Source organism: Alosa pseudoharengus, unplaced genomic scaffold, assembly GCF_046254945.1.
Source record: "Alosa pseudoharengus isolate Yale_2024_CS ecotype anadromous, Long Island Sound unplaced genomic scaffold, YU_APseudo_1.1 YU_APseudo_1.1_scf_6, whole genome shotgun sequence".
NCBI classification, from domain to species: domain Eukaryota; kingdom Metazoa; phylum Chordata; class Actinopteri; order Clupeiformes; family Clupeidae; genus Alosa; species Alosa pseudoharengus.
The window spans coordinates 25,262,370-25,283,124 of NW_027468848.1; the positions used below are offsets into that span (position 1 = coordinate 25,262,370).

Here is a 20,755-nt window from a genome sequence, read left to right on the forward strand (position 1 = left end):
AAAGTCACGTAGAGGTAGAGGATGGTACATCCTCTAATTTTGTTCATATCTTACTTTATATCATATCACATATTACCACAGATATAATTCCAATCTCAGTGCCATGGAAAATAATGTTCCTTGTTACCAGGGGTATGATTGTCAGGCAAACAATTATGGAATTATTAGCATAACCCCAGCTTCGACTTTAAGAGCTGTATAATACTAGAGCTCAGTTACAGCTTACAATAAGAGTCTCAAAAGTTATTGAGACACTGTTAGTTCAAAAGGTCTGAAATATGATTTTCAAAATAGTGTCATTTATTTTCCCCCTCCCCCAAATGGAATGGAAAGAGACAGGACATCTTCATTGGTTGTTTAAAATTGAGGAACCATATCCATACAAGCACAGATCAAAAGCAAGTCTTTCATCCATGTACACTTATTTACAGATGCAACTGGAATGCCAAAACAATCTAAGATCTGAAGTGCCAACAAAAATTGTTTATGTGCTCTCTGCCCCAAAAAGCATTACTAGTTGTCACTTTCTACTGAAGTTCAAGTTTGAGCCTTTGCATTAGTCATCAAAACATACGTGAACCGTTATTAAATACATCTGCCTCTCATAGAAAAGCAAAAACATTTGGGTTGTCTGCCCATGTTCCACTGATGTGATTTGAGGGCAAAATTGTATTGTAGTTCTAGTCTTCCATCCCTAGGCAGGGGAAAAAATAAAATAACCCCCAAGAAAACCTCTTGGGACTGCTAGATTTTCATCTGTTTAATATCTTGCATCCAATATCCAAGTCCACATTTGAAAAAGGTCATTCGTCATGCCTCAAACCCACCCAGACCACTTACACCCGATCTTAACAGCACTCACAGTTACTTTAGAATGTTTATAAAAAAAGAAAGAAAGAAAAAGAAAAACTAAGTAAAAATTACCCAATGTGGGAATCAATCAATACCACAAGCCTCTTTTCACAGCATGTCTTGTCGATACTTTTGAGTTACAGATGGCCAGAGCGGATCCAATTTATTTTCACCATGAAGAAAACAGGGCAGGTGAGGAGGGCAAGATAAGCACTTAACATCTTGATTGAGGAATGGACAAAATTGTTGAAGTGTGGCACCAAGGTCTTGTGATCTCAGAAGGCAAACGAATAAAATAAACAAAACAAAAACAAGTCAAACAAAGAAGCAAGTGTCCAAATTCAGTTTCAGAGTCTATTGTAGAAAAAAGGGGGAAAATGACAAGTTGAAGATCTGAGTGAAGCCGCCGTCCGGATCTCATTTCTTCTCCTCCTCGGCCTTCACTTCCTCTTTCTGCCCATCCGATGTCTTGGCGTCATCTTTGTTCTCTTTTACTGAGAGTTCCTCCAGTTTGTCAGCCACTTTATCTGCACCATCACTGTCACCAGCTGCAATAAAACACAAACAAAACTAATGTAAACTAATGAAGTGGACTGTCTTGTTGGACCGTAATGGTCAATACCTAGTTTGATTTTGTATAGTCTTACAAAGATATAACAGAGTCCTAGTTATTCACACTTAAATATAAACAGTTGATGTACAAAATGCTTTTCAGATGTAGCAGAACTAACATACCAGCACTTGCCCCAGAAATAGCAAGCTAGCGTGTTACATTCTGCATGTTAATGTAGCAGACAGAAAAAGTTCCATGCCGGAAGGGGCAGCAAGGAACAGAGTGAGTCTGCAGGTCATGAGGACAAAAGAAAAGCATCTCACCAGATTTCTCTTCTTTTTCTAGGAATTTTCTAACTTCTTCTTTGCACTCATCAAACTTTGCCTTGAACTTCTGGGCATCTGGGGGGAAAAAAAAGTTTTATTAGGAGTGGTCTCAAAAGACAACACAAACACAATACTACTTCTGACTTGTACTTGTCCATTTAAGGTTTTGATTGCACCAAGGCCCTTCAATAGCAACAGTAAAGCTCATCAGTAAACACAAGTGTAGTCCATTTTTAATAAATCAAACATTAAAAGAAGCAATACAAAACATGTTATGCTATGTTAGAGATTATGCACCCTAAAGAGATATACTTGAAATGTTGTCAGATGTTTACACATCTGCACTCCAGTGATCCATGCTAAGTCACCACAGCATATGGTTTACTAATGTCAGGAAAACTTACTTTCTGCATTTAGGAATCTAAGTGCTAGGAGTTCTGGTTTGGGTTCCTCATCTGCAAAGTCAGCATGTGTGTTCCACACCCAGGCCCTGTCACTGCCAGCATTGGGTTTCAGCTCCATCAAAGGCATAACTACAAATGCAATTGACAGTCAACACATGAAACAAATGGTAAAAAAAAGAAAATTAAAGTTAGCTCTAAAATATTAATAATTAGAAGAAAAAAAGAAACACCACACTTCAAACCACACCATAGTAAATTAAACATAATGATCTGACACTTTGCAAGGATATGAATCTGTCTTAGGAAAGACTATCATTTCCCAGTGTGAGGTTTCATTTCAGCCGACATCTGCACTCTCAACCACTCATTGTAAAAAATGACACACACACCACACAGGACAACATGGTAGAGCTTACACAAACAGCAAAATATCAGGCAATGTTTCATTGTTAGCATCCCACTCCAAGAGATTAGACACACATACTGTTGTGGTTGGCACAGATCTTGAGAGTGCGGTCTCTCCTCATCAATAGACGAACGGAACCCTTATCTTTGTGTCGCAAAAGTTTCACGTCACCCGTACCACGCTCCTTCCATTCTGGTGGGTCATTTTCACTAGCAAAACGGTAGAGCTTGGCTCGCCTGATGAACGTAAAAGGACAGACAAAAAAAAATTACAAGTTAGTTAGAGGATGTGATGCAATTTGGACAACTATTCCAGTAAGTCCAGTAAAGTCAACTTGCATTTTAAAAATTTCTTCCTCATCCTCCTCAAGCGTTTTCACATCTTGTACTGGAAGTGACACAATGGGCTCAAAATGGGGGTCATGGTTTGAGTCTTCTGCATTCTCTGTAGAGGCATCATGCTCCTCCTGTGTGTCCTGTCAAGATCATGAAAATTAAGAAAATTACTATCAACAAATGCTGGCACACATTAACATTCAGCCCAGTGCTGCAGAAGACAAGCAAATGCTTAATGTTAAAACAGTTTCCATCAAGACAAACTCTTAACTACTCCATCACTAAAGGCTCTGATGCCAACATGCTGTGTCTACTGGGAAAAATGAACCCACTGCTGAACAACGTGCTGAAAGACGGGGGATTTGGGAGATCAAGCGTTAGGGGCTCCCTTTTGTTAGCGATTTGCTGCAACAACCAAACTTGTTTCCATGGCTGCTGAGGTATGCACTTGTTTTAAAAATCAAGTGAATTCTGATAAAACAGTTGTAGGCCCCACCCGGAGTGACTGGTGGGGATGAGAAATTATTTTATGTATGGCCAGTGGGTAAACCAATCATAAGCCAAAATACCTTCACAAATTAATTTATTTTATTAACTATTGATCGTGCGACAAAATACCATAACTGGGATATGCATGGATGTTTTGTAACTTAACAGATAACTCCGCTAAAGCCTAGCTTGCTGACAAACCGGACAAATCATCCCGCTAGTACTTGACACGAAGTATCTAATTAACTGTTAGCTAGCAAGTAAACGGTCACCCTCCCACCCATGTCACGAAATATAAAAACATGTAGATAGAAGATAGAATTAAGAGGTAAGTCGATGTTATCTGGTACAGTGGCAAGACGTAATAAACGTAGTAAGCATGCCTGTTGCCAGCCATTCTACATGCCCAAAAATCCCATCTAATGGCTGGGGTCGGTGAAAACGCTTGCTGCGTATCTAGCAAGCTAGTCCACGTTAGCATTCAATGCTTTGGTTAGCTATTCGGCTAAATAAGATTTGGGTGTAACGTTAGCCAACATGTCCCAGCTGGCATTTCATACGCAACTTGAGCTTGTAAAGCGATATTCTAATAAAACATTTTCTCCACCAGGTGGTATTACTTATATTTTTATACATCTGCTTTTCTCCCTCCTTCCTTCAGTCATGTCTGTAGAAACTGGTTATTTGGGAGTAACGTTAGCCAAAGGTAGCCTCCACTGCACCTCAAGCAAAAACATTTGTCAGTCTACCTAGTGAGTCGAACTAAACCGAGTCATGCTACATGAAATATTAGGAGTTACAAAATGTCAACTCCATGGATCATGATTAACCTAGCTAAATACAGTAAACTGATAGGGTTTCCTTCTCATGCTTCATTGTAACGGTAAACTAGCTATCCCAGCCGACTAGCAGGTTAGCATGATATGCTCCTACAATAGGGCGGTAAACGGATCTCTCCGTAGATGCTTGTTTTTAGACAGTGCACTCGTTGTATTTGCAAATGTGTTGTAGTCAACACACTGATGTTAAAATGTGGCCAATTTACAATGATCTTAGTATACAACTGAACATGTAGCAAAATCAACTAGCGACCGGCTTTTAAAGCTAACAGCCAGAGCCCACAATGAACTTCGTTTAAGCCATCCGATAATGCAAACACTATCAAATGTTTGTATATGTAATTTCTGTACATCCTCAAACGAGTAAATAAACTATAGTCACCTTCGGATCTGCCATTTTAATGTAGATGTTTTCAGATTGCGACAATTGATGATTTCCAAAGTCGAGCACTTTTCCAAGCTTCCTGCACCGAACTGATTTCGCGCGCGGGAGAAAGGAAGTAATGGACCCGCCTCCTTTCTCTGATGAACAGGAAATAGTGTTAAATTAACTTGGAAGTTATTTTAAAGTTATCTTCCCTGTACCACACCACACATCTTTAAAGTTGACAAAGAAAAGTCCTTTCCATTAAAGAGAAAATGTAACAATTTTGTACCATGCTCCCCTGTCAATCTTTAAATTACGTGGACCTAATCTACAGAAAATAATGCCAGAGACCGTGCGCAGCATTCATTTGTTCTTACATATTACTTGCCAGAGTGTCATATGGGTGATTGTAATGCAGTTTATATCGATTCAACACATGGAGAAAAATATTATTGTGAAGCAAGCTGTCGCAGAACAAGAACACGTTCTTGCGAATGTAAGATTGTAAACTCCCATAACTCCCAGCTTTAACACGTGGTTAAAAATGGCTGCGCAGTTGTCAGAGTAATCATTTTCTGTATTCTACTGAAATTGAGTATTAACCAACTTTAGGAGGCTTCGTGTGACATTTTCTTTTAAACCAAGGTAAGTGCATGATTAGGACATCTAAGCGTAATTAAGCTTGTAAACGTTTTGCCCAAATTGCATGTTTTGGCTAGTAGTATTTTACCATACCTGCTGTTGGTATTCGTCTATAGGCTCATGCAGCCATAAATTAACATTTCTATTTCTAGCAAATCAAGCCGGCACCCACATTGACAATGTGTCTTACAAATGCCAAAACCAACAAGAAATGTTTAATCTTTACTTTCCTGCTGCCATGTGAAAGAAATAGTATATTAACTTTCCTGCCCTCCAGGTCGAGGAACATGACAGACATTTCAGACACAACAACCCTACCTGTCACTACAGCACTAAATGAGAAAGACGTGCAAGAAGTCACAGACCAAGATGTAAAAAGCAAAGAAGATCCATCAGGAGATGATGGGGATGTTACTGTGGACCCCAACTCCAATGTATATCGATATATTAAGGAGGATCTCTTCACCTCTGAAATCTTCAAAGTGGAGATTCAGAACCTGCCCAAGTTCATTGGCTTCAATGATCTCAAGAAGTTCCTCACCAAGCATGGGCTGAACCCACATAAAATCAAACTGTTTGGCAAACAGACCTTTGCTTTTGTCACTTTTAAGAACCAGGAGGAGAGAGACAAAGCCATGAAAGTGGTTCATGGTGTCCAATGGAAGGGCCGTGTCCTAAGTGTGCGGCTGGCCAAGCCTAAAGCAGATCCCATCCTGAGGAAGAGAAAGCAGGACGAGGCTGAAGATGGTGGAGAGCCCCTCTCTAAGCGCCAGGGGAAGGACGGAGACCAAGAAGAGAGGGAAGCAGAGCCTTTGAGCACACAGCTTGCTAATGTGGTCACCCCCTTATGGAACTTGCCTTATGACGAACAGTTGAGACGGAAAGAGGAAGAGGTGTTGGGGATTCTGCAAAGGTTAACCAGGTAGTGCTCGGATACCTTCCACTTTTTATGTTTTTATATAGCACTTGGATCATTTTCCTATTACTGTAAAAATTGCTCCCAGTCTTGTCTCAGTCTTTTAGTAACAAATTAAGTCTTCTCTACAAGTTAAGCTTCATCTGCCAAAGTGTTTAACTGGATTTCAACATTTGTTTTCGTACAGAGAAATAGGCAACACCAATAAGGCTATGTTGCCCTGGCTGTTTGTACAGAAGGAGAAGCATAATGGCACTTGTTGCCCTTTAGAGAAGATCCGGCCTTCTCCAGTGCAGGTACAGTCATGAGAGTGCCACCATGGAGCGATCCTCAGCTCTCCTGCACTTTGGAGAAATAACTTGTGATATTGTGTCAATTGCAGACTGACTACAGGAACAAGTGTGAGTTTCTGATTGGGATGGGAGCAGATGGCCAAGACAAGACTATAGGCTTTCGCCTTGGGAAGTATAAAGGCGGCACATGTGCAGTTGTGGGACCTGGTGACACCATTCACGTTCCACCAGAGACCAAAAAAGTGGTCCAAGTCGTCCAGGATTACATCAGGTAACATGGGAGTAGAACGAAATAAGTTTATGTACACCTTATACCGTATAGTCTAGTTTTTATTAGAAACAGTGTCAAAGTAATTTTAATGGTAAACTAACTTGTAATAGGAAGAATGGCACCTTTGCAGATGTACCCTACCCGTCTACAGAGAATCAGCTCTCCCACAACCCAGAGAGTCACAATATTACCCTGTCAGTCAACATGGCTCTTTGGAGATCATCTTTGCCAGTTTCCATCCTTTGGCTTGTAAACAAATACGCATGTACCGTGTCCAGGGGGTAGGGCGTAAGTCACGAGTAGTATTTATGACGGTTGTGTCAAATACAAGTACTCTGCAAATGTAGGGGGGGGTAAACAGCATTGGATGCCTTTAATGTATACTGGTTGGTAATGTTGAATGTGTATTATGTATTCCTGGACAGGACTACTCCATACTCTGTCTACAGTCCTGAGACCTATGAGGGCCACTGGAGACAGCTGACAGTGCGGACGACCAGGACCAATCAGGTCATGGCCATGGTGTTCTTCAACCCTCAGGTACATATATGAAATATTGTGCCTGTGCATGCATACTTTTACTGGTTGCGAGTATATTTTGAAACGTACACATAGACATATAATTATAGTCATACAGCTTTTTACCTATGGCATGTTTTAATGAGATTAATTACAGAGATTCGTCTTACAGAGAAAATTGATCACTTTAAAATAATTTGGTTAAGTTTTGGCATTATTAACCTATTTCATGTCTGCTGCTGTTCTTTTCAGAAACTGACAGAAGAAGAGATTGATGGACTAAAAAAGTCAATGAAGGTGTATTTCACTGAAGGAGAAGGGAAAGACAGCGGTGTCACGTCATTATACGTTGTCAAACATGGACAAAGGTGGGTTCCATTTCTAAGAGTTGTCTTTTCTGGCTGCATATTTTGATCTGTGTGCTCATTGTGATGTATCATGGAAGGACATCACCAAACACAGATGACCTACCCTGTGAGCATGTCACTGGAGACGAGTGGATTCATGAGGAGCTCCTAGGCCTGAAGTTCCGCATCTCGCCACACTCATTTTTCCAGGTAAACACTTTGTTTATATGTGTTCATTGGGTTGGACGTTAATGGATGGTCATATAGACACTATTCATTCTGTCAGAATTGGTTGTGAGTAGTTTGTGGACACCCTTTTTGGCAGATCAACACACCGGCTGCAGAAGTGTTGTACTCTGCTGTGGGGGAATGGGCACAGTTGAACCAGGACAGCACTGTGCTCGACGTCTGCTGTGGGACTGGCACCATCGGGATTTCTCTGGCAAAGGTACAAGTAACAGGGACTGTTTGTCTTCACTAATGTGTTCTGTGTGTGTGTGGTCCTATTTGTGTGTTCACCATTTGCTGTGGTGAATTGTCTGTGATCGTTTCCCCCTCGTCGCTGTTGTAAATGGTGGTCATTTTATGTTCTTGGCATCACAGAGAGTAAAGAAAGTAATTGGAATTGAGCTGTGCCAGGAAGCTGTGGAAGATGCCAAAGTCAATGCTAAGCTGAATGGCAAGTCCGACATCTCTTCCCTTCCCCATAGATCTTCCCTAATATTCACACATGCTTAATGTTCTCTGTAATGTTAACTTTTTAATCTTTTTATCTATACACTTCCAGGGTCTCATTAGGGGTTTATCCTCTTTTTGTGTTCTAGGATTGAGCAATGTAGAGTTCCACTGTGGAAAAGCGGAAGATGTTTTCCCCACTGTGCTCAATGCAGTTGTATCCCCTAATGTCACTGCTATCGTTGACCCACCAAGAGCAGGAATGCGTATGTACTTATACACTTACTCTTTACTTAATTTTTCTAGCCTTATATATTCAAGTAATGGTATGCCCTCATTTTGGTTAGATTTTTCTAAACCGCTAGTTTTGATATTGTATTCAAATTCATTTTGATGGTATATATGGGTATGTGGAGGACAGATGAACACATTTGTATTTCCTGTTAGCCACAGGCTAAGCACTATGTAGCTCAGGTCGAACTACTGTAAACCTATAAGCTTTCACAAAATAAAATTGCCAACTATACTAAAACTGTACCACTGCCAAAAGACACCAGTTCAGCATGTTATGCAACTTTTATCAGTTGTGGTATTGGTGTTTGTTTGTATGTTATAGTTAGTTAGCTGTTTTACAACTCCATTCTGCTGTTTAAATAAATATTGGCAATTTATTGTTCCTACATTGCATACTAAGTGGTTTGTCACAATAACATCTCATTAAAATGCTTGACAGACTCTAAGGTAATTCTCGCCATAAGGAGAGCAGAGCATCTTAAGAGGCTGGTTTACGTCGCATGCAATGCCAAAGCAGCCATGAACAACTTCATTGAGTAAGTAATATCACTGAGCTTGTAAGGTGTGACCAGTCTAAAACATTTACACATCTATGAATAATCACCTTATTATATGTCATTGTTTTAAGTTTACTTTTTCCACACACCCAAATTTGCTACGCCCTGTGCATGGAGATCAGTGTCTAATCAGAAGCCGGTTTTCAGCCTGTGCAGAGCACCTTCCAACCGTGTGAGAGGAGCTCCGTTCCGTCCTGTGCGATCGATGGCTGTGGACCTGTTTCCCCAGACCCCTCACTGCGAGACCATCCTGCTCTTCGAGAGGGTGGACTACAGCTCCATAGACGAGAAAGAGAAGGATCAGCCTGCTGATGCCAAACCTCAAACATCTTAACTGCACTCTGTCCTGATAACGTTTTCTTTTTATGTCCAAAACATTCAGATTGAAGTTTAAGAATTAGCATGTGTCTGCAGTGCTTGTCAGACAATATTTGTATGGAGTTTGTTTTGGGTAAATGTAGGACCGTAAAGCTCTTTTTCATTTTGATCTAACTGCACAATGTTTGGTGTACAGTACATGGACAATTTTGTAAATGAATAAAATGGACTACCTTACAGTTGCTGCAAATGGTTTTACACAACAATGACCAACTGTAGAGTACTAGTCAAGACACCTTTATTTGCATAAACAAGTCACTGTAAGTCAGCGATCATAAGTCACATTGACAAGAAATGTTTTCTTCCTAGGCATCAATGCCTCTATTAAACAACTTATTAGACCTTTCATGGTAACAAGTATATATATATAAAAAAAGAATATATTCTTCACACACCAACACACTTGGCAAGACAGTTTGGACAGGCAGTAAACTCAGAGTAAACTGGGGTGAAAATAAGCACATTCTTAAAAGCGTTCTAACTCTGTAATACAGCAGCCTTGTGTTCATGTACAACGGTGAAGTTCTGAAAAACAAATGCAATGCAACACTCTGGAAAAGCACACTAAACTAAAATACTTCACAATGACAGTGCACAGCAGTTTATATATAGATTTTCTTGTTCCAGCAGTTATTGCCACTTTTATCCCTCCTTTCCAGTAAATATATCTATTGTATGTTTTATGCAGCAACCTACAGTATTCTATAAAAATGCATAAGACTATTAAAAGCTTTGGTTCACACCTTGTATGTCATTACATGATCGCATTGTCATGAGGTATAGAGTACCTAGCTGTTTTTGCTTAATTGCCTTTTGTACTGCAGTTGACCAATTTGAAAATTCATATCATTATTTTGAAAACCTGTTGACCTGAACACAATCAACTCGCTACAATGATTGCAACGTACACATATTTTAATAGGCCTGTAGACACAACAATCGGTTAAGACAGCTGTAAAAACTCATGCTAAAGGCATTCACCCTTCAACCCCCCCCTCCCACTCCCAAAATATCAACATTAATAACTCCCATTTCATTGCACTGCTGTTAGTTTCTAGGTAGCTTCACCATCAGCAAAGACTCAAGTAAAAGGGTCTTATATTTCCCTTGTGTTGGACATTGAAGAGATTGAGATAGACTAAGGCAACAAACACCAGCATCAAACTGTCTATTTGAAGTTCATGTAAAATGGGCAATACTGATGTTCTCTGGACTTGGCGTCCTTGTCTTAAGTACTCATTGCAGGTGTTTTTTAATTAAAGGCGATATATAAAAATGTACGATGAGGGACCGAGAAGCTCAACGCCTTCGACCTACAAGTCTTCACAGCCACAAAGACTACAGTACTTGAAAGCTCTGGTGCTTTGTGTTCTCTGCAGTGCCCATGGAAAGCAAGAATTATAGCTTGTCAGATCAGCACAATTGGCTGTCCTTTGATATGTATCATCCTGCGTTTCCACAAAACAAGGGGGGAAAAAAGGCATCGTACATACTTTTACAAGTTTTGCAATAAGAGCAAAACAGTAATATCACTGCAGATTGTGGGCAGGGTTCAAACAGGTTTTAAAATAAGACAAAAACAAAACAACAACAACAAAAACTCCATTTCAAATGCAAAAAAAAAAAAAAAAAACATGCAAATGAAGGTCTGCCATGTTATGTTGACCAGTCATGACCCTAGCATCCTACACACCACCAGCATCACTGTATACACAATGCTACCACAAACTTCACATCAATACAGGAGCTTGATTCTACTGGTTACCACCAAAGCATGATTAAAAGAGGTGAAGAAACACGAAACCTATTCATACAAAAAAAATGATGTAGAAGATCAAATGGCAACCCTTAGAGCAAAGAGCAGATTGTTATCGAAGTTCGGTTTCCTGTTGAGAGATACCTGCCAAATTTGTACTCTATCATGGTTCTGAAATGATTACTCAGCATCCTACCCCGAAAGTGTAAACCAACACACAACTTCAGGAAAAATCAATGGAGTTCCTGATTTTGCTGATGCTTTTGTAACAACAGGAAATAGTGGTGGATAGTTTTCAGTCAGCAGAATTGGGATAAATAAATACTATGAACTTGTGGTTTATCTATAGATGCTTAAGTGCTGTACAGAAAATGCATTCAGAGGTATAAGATGTTCAACACCTTATCCTAGTGCAGAATTTTCTTCTGACTGCATTTACGTCCTTGGCTAAGGTGGCAGGTGAACGGAATGCATGCTCGGTTTTCTGAAATGACCTCCTCCATAATTGTAAAACATATATTGCCTTTGTACACTAAATGACGATGCATAATTCAGTAATCACTCTTAGACTTGTTGCTTTTCTTCTGGACAATCGGGTACCGTGGACAGTGCTAGTTGGTCTGTGGGAACGTTCTATACGTCAACTGTGCACAGCGGCTCGCTACCTGGCTGGGCAGATTCCATTATGGTCATTTTTGGCTTCTTCCTGGTCTCTTCCTATAGAGAGAAAACGACATACACATTTCAGCTGGCTGTGGTAGACATTTTGTTTCAGTTGTTTTTAAATTAAATCTATAGCTATGGAACATTAACCCACTATGTCCAAGGCAATCATGTGTAGCAACCAATCAAGTGTAGCAACCAATCAATGCAATCAAATCATGTAGCTGCATTCATGGTAGTAGCACATTTGAATGCCAAACATACCCTCTGCTTAGCCAATTTCCTCATCTCATCTTGAAGTTTGTTCAGGATATGCAGGTTTGGCTTGTTCTTTTTGGCATACTGCTGAAGTTCAATCACACTTTTGTCTGAATTCTCCTGTAGGTTGGTAAATATAAATATAAACACACACACGCAACCTCAAATCAAAGCAACAACTCATTACCCATCCTGACATGCCTCTGAGCCTTTTGAACAGAAATCAAAGCGTGCAAGTCCGTTTGTTTCCCTAGCAGTTAAAGTGATGCGATGGAAGAATTGATATTTATGCCCTGGCCCGCACATTAAAACGCCATTTAGCACTTCGATGGTACCCAGCTCTTCAAAAAAAACAAATAAATGGGGTTATGATCCTAACCAATCAATAATGTTACATAGTACAATATCAAGTGTTGCAGACATCCATTAGCAATGTCAGAGACATTCTCTGTATCATAAGTCAGTGTAGCATCAGAATGAGGTAGATGGCATTATTTTAAGGTAAGAGAATTGCATTGTGTTGCTTTACAAGCACTTACCTTTTTGACCATCTTATTGCTCTCTCTGCCATACATGCGTAGCAGTGATCCCCAGTTCTTCACGTGGGGATGGAGCATCTGCAAGATCTTCTGAGAGGCCAGCTGCTTGCCAACTCTCTTGTTCTTGCCTTCAGTGTGTGTGTGTGATGGGGGGGAGACATATTTTTAAAATGTAATCATTTTTAAATATTCCCATGCTTTAACTAACAAAGGTGCCTTTCATGAACACATGTAACACATGCCTGCTGGATTAACCTCTCCATAGAAATCTCACTTACACCATCCACGAACTGTGTGCTTGCCACAAGTCATGACATATTCACTCTTCTGGTTCTTCCCAGGGATAACCTCAAACTTGATGCTTGTGTCACCCATACCGTGATTTCTAAGAAACACATTTATAAACACATGAATTGTAAGATTATTGCATCATAACATAATGTGAGGTCTATATTCCCAACATGGCCTCACAATAAATGTAATGGGCAATAGCAGTTTATTTTCATTATTCAACTTCTAATGAACACAGAGTCAATAGGAAAAGATTGTTGAGAGTAAATGTTATTGTATAATATGTTCTTAGTACTATTTAACAGCAATACCCCCCCCCCCCACACACACACACACACACACTAATATGTATTATTATGTGATCAAATAATTTACTGTAATAACAAACATTATAGTAATTTAAACAGGATCTACCTTTTAAGGCACTCATGAAGAATTTGATACGGTGAAAGTAAGCCTGCTTTGTTGGTCAGCTCATACACCCTTGAGTCTTCAATACTGATATGATTAAAATACTGTAAAAAATATCAAAGACAAACATCATTGGCAATCTGCCTTGTTACATGTGCCCTTGCTCTCATTCGTAGGCTAGAGCAAGGCATGGTGAGTGCAGTATTTGACATCACATCAAAATGTGTGTTAAATCTGATTCTTTAAAACCGAATGAACGAATAAATAAATTGTACCTCCAGTTCATCTCCTTCAACAGGCTTCTCCTCAGAAGTCTGTTTCACAAAGTCAGGGATGAGGATCTCCAGTGTAGCTCGAGCTTGGGAAAGAGAATCAAGTCCAACAGTCACAGAACGTATGGTGTTCAGAGAAGTGTTGTAAGGACATCTTAAGTGAGTGATCAGGTTGTGAAGTGATTAGACTGAAAACACAAAACCAAAGTACCAGCTTTATTCTTGGCCAGTTTTTTACTACTTGCGGTCCCTGTGCCATATGTCACTCCATCTATGATGACAGAGGCTCCAAAGGGCTCACTTGGGTTCTCTGCAAAACCAATAATAGTTGTAGTCACCACAAAGGTAACACGGTAACATCATGTGTGTTCAATACTCCAGAATAGACTGACAAAACATTTGTTCAGACTAGACTCAGACTAGAATTTTTAGTAGACAAGGCTTTATTTTTGGATGCATAGAATTTTTTCCCTAAACAATAATAAAGATGAGACCACAGGATTTTCACATAAACTCACAAATCAATGAATCAAGGACTTACCACATTCAAAAAAGTTGTAAACAGGTCGGACCTTAAGTACACGTTGCATATATTCATGCAGAATGCAAACCTCCGATTTCCCATTCGGGTTGATCACAAACTCTACAAGAAGTGGACAGAAGAATATTAGTGAAACACACACCAGAATAAGGCCTTCATCACATACCGTTACACTGCTGATTCCTGAGACTACGTACCCTTCTTGGTTGGTGCATCCTGCACCGAGAGGGTGATGAGCTTCTGATTGGCTGGCAGGATGGGCCTCTCGGACTCCGCTTGCTTCCGTTTCATGTCTCTGTTGAACTGCCTGCGCTCGGCCCACGTGCGGAACTTCTTCACAGTCACCTGTTCAAAGTCAAAGCGCTTCTCCAGATAGCCGCGGAACTCTTCGATGTCTAAGCAAGAGGAACCAATTAACAGTTAGTCTAGTTCATGCAGAGTGTAACAGGACCAGGTCCAAAAAAGGATGCACATTAATAAACCGGAACTGTAAGGGCATACAGGGGCTTCTCTACATGGCAAAAGGTATTCAGAAACTTCTTTCAATTAGCTTACTCAAAGCATGGGAGTTCACCTGGGAAACCAACACACTAGACACTGAAGCTCACGTTACAGATTCGGCTTCACTGACTGATATGAATATATATAGGAACACAACACCAGTCTGAATCAGTGTCCTCCTTACCAATCGACTCATCCTTGCAGACCTCCACTTTGGCCCTGACCTGGCCCAGAGCCCCCTGGGCCATCTCGTGGACCTGAGGCTCCTTCACGTCAGGCTGGGCCTCCGTGGCCTCCCCAGACACCAGTGTGGGGTCATCCGCGGCCTTGGCAGTGCTCTCTTCCGGGGCTGTAGAGTCCGGTTCATCCACCCTCTCCGGAAGATCCCCATCTTCTACAGGCTTTAAGGGAGAGCCACGGGAGTTGGCAATCACATCGCCATTTTGCTCCCGTTCCTCGTGTTCCTTCATTTTCTTGTAGTGCAAGCAGGGAATGCTACTTGTAGGAGGGTCATGTTTCTGTTACAGGGCAGAGTAAGGTCATTAGATTATAAGATGTGGAGTTTGAAGACCTTGTGAACGTAATGTGAATGTCACTGATGTTAACCACCAAAATGTAATACAGTTGAAAATGAATACAAAGTTCTTTCACAAATATACAAATATCTAGATTAAGATTAAGAGAAATTGAGGGGGGGGGGGGGCAATTCAAGCGCCAACATGTATTCTTCAACATTGTTGACCTAATTGAAAGAGTATTTTTTAAACAATGGATCATATTACTGGAGACCCCATTAAATCATTAAGTGTTAAAAATCCAGGCTTCCTTTAAAATCTCATTTGACAACAGATGACCAAGCCCCTCATTACCCTGATGCTCCCTGTTCCGAGGAAGTAAGGTCTGGACCAGGTAACAACCCTGGTTTCCCGGTGAAGGTAGACTGGAATGCCGGAGTTATGGAATGTCATGATCCAGCCGTCAGGTAGTGGCTCAGTGGGTGGGCGCCCACGACCTGAACAGAGACACCATATTCAGGCATGCGTAAACAACATGTGTTGACAGAGCAGTAGAGGTATAATACATCTGTAAAGGACCTGCCACCCCCCCCCCCTCACCACCACCACCAACATCCATCATTATGTTTAAACTGTCCATCCTGACTCACTCTTAAGAACAGTCTTAATTTTGGTCATCATTGGTTGAACCCCAGCCTCTCCGTCAGACTGGTGGTCACTGTCTCCTGCGTACTTGTCTTCTGCCAGCCGCATCTTTTTGGGCACTGGCATACCCTCTTCCAACAACGCATCTACGTCATTGTCAAAGTCCTCCTAAAAGAAAGTACCTTTTAGTGTTGTGCCAACCCTTTCTTGACAACCCAGGGGCTGTTTACAAGTATGTGGTTAAGTGACAAACCTGGATGAGTAAACTGAACTGGTAAGAGGTAAGCTTTCTAATAGAACAGCCCCATGGCTCTGTATCTGTAGGAGAATAAGGCCATACAGCTATTCAATCAGGTGGGTTCCCACGAGTTACCTTAGTCAGGTTTTTCACTATACAATATACTTATACACCCCCCCCCCCCAAATCATGGTGGCACATCTTGGCAGTGGACAGGCTTAAAACTATTTTGATCAGAACAAGTAGCGTACATGACATACTACAGTTCAAAACTCTACTTTCCATAGCTTTTATCCATTAGCATTCATTAAGGCATTGCAGATTCTAAACACACTGGTGTTAAAATAGTTACCTTTATTGATAGAAAACACAACTTTTCAAATGAAACACCTCAAATGAAAACTTAAACCAGACAGCTGAAGGCATAAAGACAAATAGTATGAGCTTTGAAGACTTTCAGTGCAGCAGTAAATTAAAGTCGATCCAATTGCAATGCTAAATCAATGCATGTCAAATTCAAACTTTGTGAGTCTAGTAGATTGACTGGGAGAGCTGTTTCTTAGACAATTAATTAAACACAATACAAAATGGTTTGTCAATACTAGCATTTCCACCCTCTTTATTTGACAGTGCACATACCTCATAAGAGTAGTTTAGGTCCTCTTCGTTAGTTTGCTCTTGTTGTGCAATGACGTCTGATCTGAAGCCGCCCTGGTCTCCGTCTTCAGCCTCTAGGAAGTTCTCACTGAAATCCTCCAACTCATCCAGGACGGCAAACTCAACCTTGTTCTCTAGGTCCACCTCCACCTCCTGACCTTTCGCCCCGGTGCCTAGCGCACCATTACCACTGACCCCTGGACAACCCTGACTAGCCATATGCTCTACAGAATCATGCAACACACCATTCAAAACCTCCACACCCTCAGAGTCCCCTCCCTGTCCTACCCCTGTGTAAAGTACCTTCCTGTCTTTGCTTTTGCTAGCATCCGAGAAGCTAACGCTAATCTTGACGTCTCTGAGCAACTTCAAGTCGGGCAGGAATTTGGTGACCGGAGGAGCGTGGCGAGCCGTTCTAGGGCACGAGGCGCCAGGGACTGGCTCGTCTGATGGGTGGCAACAAAAAGTCAGAGAGCCCTTGGTGAGGAGCTGCGCCTCTATGCTCTCTGCCGGGGTGTTTGTGGGTCCATCACCACCAGAGCTAACGTCCATTTCCTCTGCGTCACTGGACGTTTGCAGGGGAGGTGGTGGAGGTGCTATGCATTTGTGGATGCCTGACAGGTCATCCTCCGGGGGCTCCAGTGGGAGAGGAGGCAATACATCATCAACATCCATCTCTACTAACAACTTTTATAGAGAAACTAAGTGCAACAGGTGAACTATCAGGAATCCTTTATCTACAGTTTCCTCAAAGGCTTTATAAAGATCTTGCAGACAGACATGCAGAAGTACATTGCCAGGATGCCTCAAATTTTGCATTAGTCATGTACAGTGTTGAATATGCTAAGCTGACTACATTGTTCTTTTCATTAATGTAGACAGCTTTTTAGTATCACTGTCTCAATTATTGGAAATCACAATGCATTCAGCTTAATAGACCACATCTATGGTCATCCTCCATTCCAGAATCTTCCATATGACCTGTAAGAGAATGAAGATAAACGTATATGAGTGTACTGAAGGTATTGTGTTAGTGCCATCATGAGTTAATGCGCAACCAAAGAAAGACAATGCTGCTTCAAATTTCCTGATCTGCATTTCTGACGTTAACGAGTATCGTTAATTTGCATTATCAGGACAGTGGTGGGTGGGCCGTTATCTCCATGTTAACAGGAACTTTCAAATACAAAACCAGCATTGTTGACAATGGCCTGGGTTCAATTAATAAAAAAATAAATGAATGGATCTACTTCTAGTTGGAAAGCATTTTCTTAACGTTACAGCTTCATAAAAGATAACTTAATATTTATAAACACTGACATCTAGAGGTCTAACTGTTAGTTAACGGGAGGCAGCTGCTGGCAGGCAATGTTAACATTTCCACACGTCATGCAAAAATACTGCAAGTTAGCCAGCTAATTTATCATAGACAAATAAATAGATGGACTAAACATAATAAATGCGATTAGATATGACCTGCTGGTCGTTATGAAAGGTGTTGCTAATCATCCAGACAAAATGTCTGGCCTTCCAGTTAACTTAGTCGGTCTCTTACAGCAAGAAGCTAGCTGGCGACCATTGCAACACGCAAAATTAAACGTTAGCGTGCGCTAACAGGCTTTATGGCTAGGGCTGTTTCAAACGCTGGTACAAATGTCTTGTTTTTACAAATGTATACAACCTTCAGGTTTGAATTATAGCTATTCTATGTTTGCTAGTTGATCTAGTATTTCTCGGGGTCATTGTTCCGTGTAGGACCTAGCACTAACTGTTTAATATTAGCTGGGAAGCAAACGTTTATTAAAACCGATGGTTTGATTGAGTTACGGCTTCTCAATTGCCAGTACAATTGCATTTTAGCCACTTCGGACGTACGTACAGTTGTGAAACAAATCACAATACATTCACTCACCTTCCCTATTTGTATCCTCGTCTCAACAGAGAGAAATACACTTATGTCCAAGCCAAAAACGTCCCTCTCCCAACGCCATCTTTAGCACAGAGAGATGGCAACGTTCTCAAGGATCCTCCCAGTTACCGGCTCCGCGAGCTCCCAGCCAATCGTTGCAGATATGTGTGTAGGTAAGCCAATGAGAAACCAATCATGTAAAGACGAAAGACTGCGGGAATGAAAATACCAATCATAAACAGTCGAGCTCATATTTGTCCAATTAAATATAAGTAGGCAATACACCAACAATTTCCCATTTTTACTGAGGGTGGCAGCCGTTCATTGACTGAAAAGATTTTGTAAGGTCCAGGGTACCTGTCTGAAACAGTTAGTCCATGAGCCAGGGGGGTTGATCGGTATCATCGGGGGGACAAATGCTATCATTGTTTTTTGGAAAGGTATACACACGATAGCAGTGCAGGGGTGGTAGCGAAATCACTTTTTTCAGCTCATGAAGTTACTAACCCCCTAAGATAAATTCCGTTTTTTAAATCTGGTGTATATATTTTTAAATCTGGTGTATACCCCTCAGTGCCCAGTCATAATATAAACATATTAATTTCAATCTGAGCATGAAATGATTATAATATAATAAAGTAGACTGATTATATCCAACATCTGATATTAAAACTGCCCATCCAGATGCCAGCAGGAATGTTTTAAATGTCACGTACAGAACACCTACTTAGTCCATGAGCCAGGGCCCCAAGTCAGTCATAGTGTCAGACAATAGTTGTCTGACAAACACAGACGTCACATGACTTCTTTAAACCAGAAATAACACACATTTTCTAACAATTTCTGCCTAAACTGTATGCTTTCTTTTATCCCTGTGGCTTGAAAGAACACCAGGGACACAAAACTCAACAACTTCAATACTCAAGGCACTCTGATGATTCAGAAAATGTACAATATATACAATATAGCCATACTATTTATTTGTGAGAGCCTTAAATTAGACTTGTGTAGCCAGCACAAGTCTTCAAAATAGAATGGAGCCAATAGAATGGACAAATAGAATACCCTATTAGTCCAGGGCCAAATGGCCTAGTTTTTGAGATACCTCCACCCAATCATGTTTTTTTTATATCTTTGATATGTTTAGTTTATGAAATGGATTGTTGTATAAAAATATTTTACTGCACAACTAGTTTTTTGGATGGTATTTGATCCTCCCCAAATCCGCATCTTGTGAAAATTTCGGATTCCTCTATAGGACATTATTTGCTTTGTCACATATATCTTTGGAAGTAATGATCAGAAACTCACCAAATGTGGACTGTATGTTCCCAGGTAGTTGGCCCATACAATGAAGTGATAAATTAACTATTTTGTATGAGTATGTAGCAAAAACATACCCTTCAACATACATGGAATGTAGGCGGACATTGAAAAGGTAATACGAAATATGACATAACCATGTTTATTTTAAATTGCTTTCAAAACAAAACAAAACAAAATTGAGCAATAAAACAGCTTGCTCATTTCTAATGTAACATCGAAGAACAATGACAGAATACACAAGACAATGCAGAACAGGATAAGAAAAGTGAAAATTTAAAATGGGAAGGTAGTGCTGTCTTGAAGATACTTTGCTATTAGATTTAATTCAAATGTATTGTTTTCATGAAGACATGATCGATCGATCGATCGATCGATCGATCGATCGATCGATCGATCGATCATGTCTTCATAGATAGATAGATAGATAGATAACTTTATTGATCCCCAAGGGAATGTTCTTCCCATTCAGCTGGCTATTCAGGACCTATCTCACCCTCTGTACATACTTGGCAGAAGCACCTTTCCTTGCTAAGTCCACTTGGTTCCCATTGGTCTGTGGCATTCCAAGGTATTTGTAGCTGTCCCCCACATTTGCTAGGTTGCCCTCTGGTAGTGTTATCCCCTCTGTTCTGACCACCTCTCTTTGTTACCATCCTGCCACACTTGTCTAGCCTGAATGTCATTCTGATGTCACTACTGTAGATCCTGTGGTTCCATTCTGCAGTTTGTAGCCATAGCCACTCTTGTCAATGATCTGGCTCAGGGGGTTT

General features: G+C 40.7%; 3 protein-coding genes and 1 non-coding gene across 4 annotated transcripts; 1 reads left to right on the plus strand and 3 right to left on the minus strand.

Annotated features, from left to right (window-relative positions):
* Positions 1 to 282: 282 nt before the first annotated feature.
* Positions 283 to 4,714, minus strand: ranbp1 (RAN binding protein 1). Its single transcript, XM_076270767.1, has 6 exons — positions 4,587 to 4,714; positions 2,880 to 3,016; positions 2,620 to 2,777; positions 2,136 to 2,264; positions 1,729 to 1,806; positions 283 to 1,400 (listed from the first exon to the last, which is right to left on the minus strand). The coding sequence occupies exons 1-6, from the start codon at positions 4,599 to 4,601 to the stop codon at positions 1,270 to 1,272; spliced, it is 648 nt and encodes a 215-aa protein (XP_076126882.1). The 5' UTR covers positions 4,602 to 4,714; the 3' UTR covers positions 283 to 1,269.
* Positions 1,564 to 1,697, minus strand: LOC143106964 (small nucleolar RNA SNORA77). The gene has a single exon (XR_012983758.1). It is a non-coding gene; the product is annotated as a small nucleolar RNA SNORA77 (small nucleolar RNA).
* Positions 4,715 to 4,934: 220 nt separating the features above from the next.
* Positions 4,935 to 9,642, plus strand: trmt2a (tRNA methyltransferase 2A). Its single transcript, XM_076270765.1, has 12 exons — positions 4,935 to 5,216; positions 5,491 to 6,135; positions 6,317 to 6,425; positions 6,512 to 6,693; positions 7,119 to 7,233; positions 7,465 to 7,580; positions 7,658 to 7,769; positions 7,885 to 8,007; positions 8,163 to 8,238; positions 8,384 to 8,500; positions 8,968 to 9,064; positions 9,233 to 9,642. Exons 2-12 carry the CDS (start codon positions 5,501 to 5,503, stop codon positions 9,417 to 9,419), a joined length of 1,869 nt encoding a protein of 622 aa, XP_076126880.1. The 5' UTR covers positions 4,935 to 5,216; positions 5,491 to 5,500; the 3' UTR covers positions 9,420 to 9,642.
* A 42-nt stretch (positions 9,643 to 9,684) lies between these two features.
* dgcr8 (DGCR8 microprocessor complex subunit) lies at positions 9,685 to 18,746 on the minus strand. Its single transcript, XM_076270764.1, has 14 exons — positions 18,663 to 18,746; positions 16,733 to 17,731; positions 15,861 to 16,023; positions 15,565 to 15,707; positions 14,880 to 15,213; positions 14,392 to 14,589; positions 14,195 to 14,296; positions 13,865 to 13,963; positions 13,657 to 13,739; positions 13,385 to 13,485; positions 12,958 to 13,064; positions 12,680 to 12,807; positions 12,147 to 12,260; positions 9,685 to 11,936 (listed from the first exon to the last, which is right to left on the minus strand). The coding sequence occupies exons 2-14, from the start codon at positions 17,423 to 17,425 to the stop codon at positions 11,853 to 11,855; spliced, it is 2,349 nt and encodes a 782-aa protein (XP_076126879.1). The 5' UTR covers positions 17,426 to 17,731; positions 18,663 to 18,746; the 3' UTR covers positions 9,685 to 11,852.
* Positions 18,747 to 20,755: the final 2,009 nt, after the last annotated feature.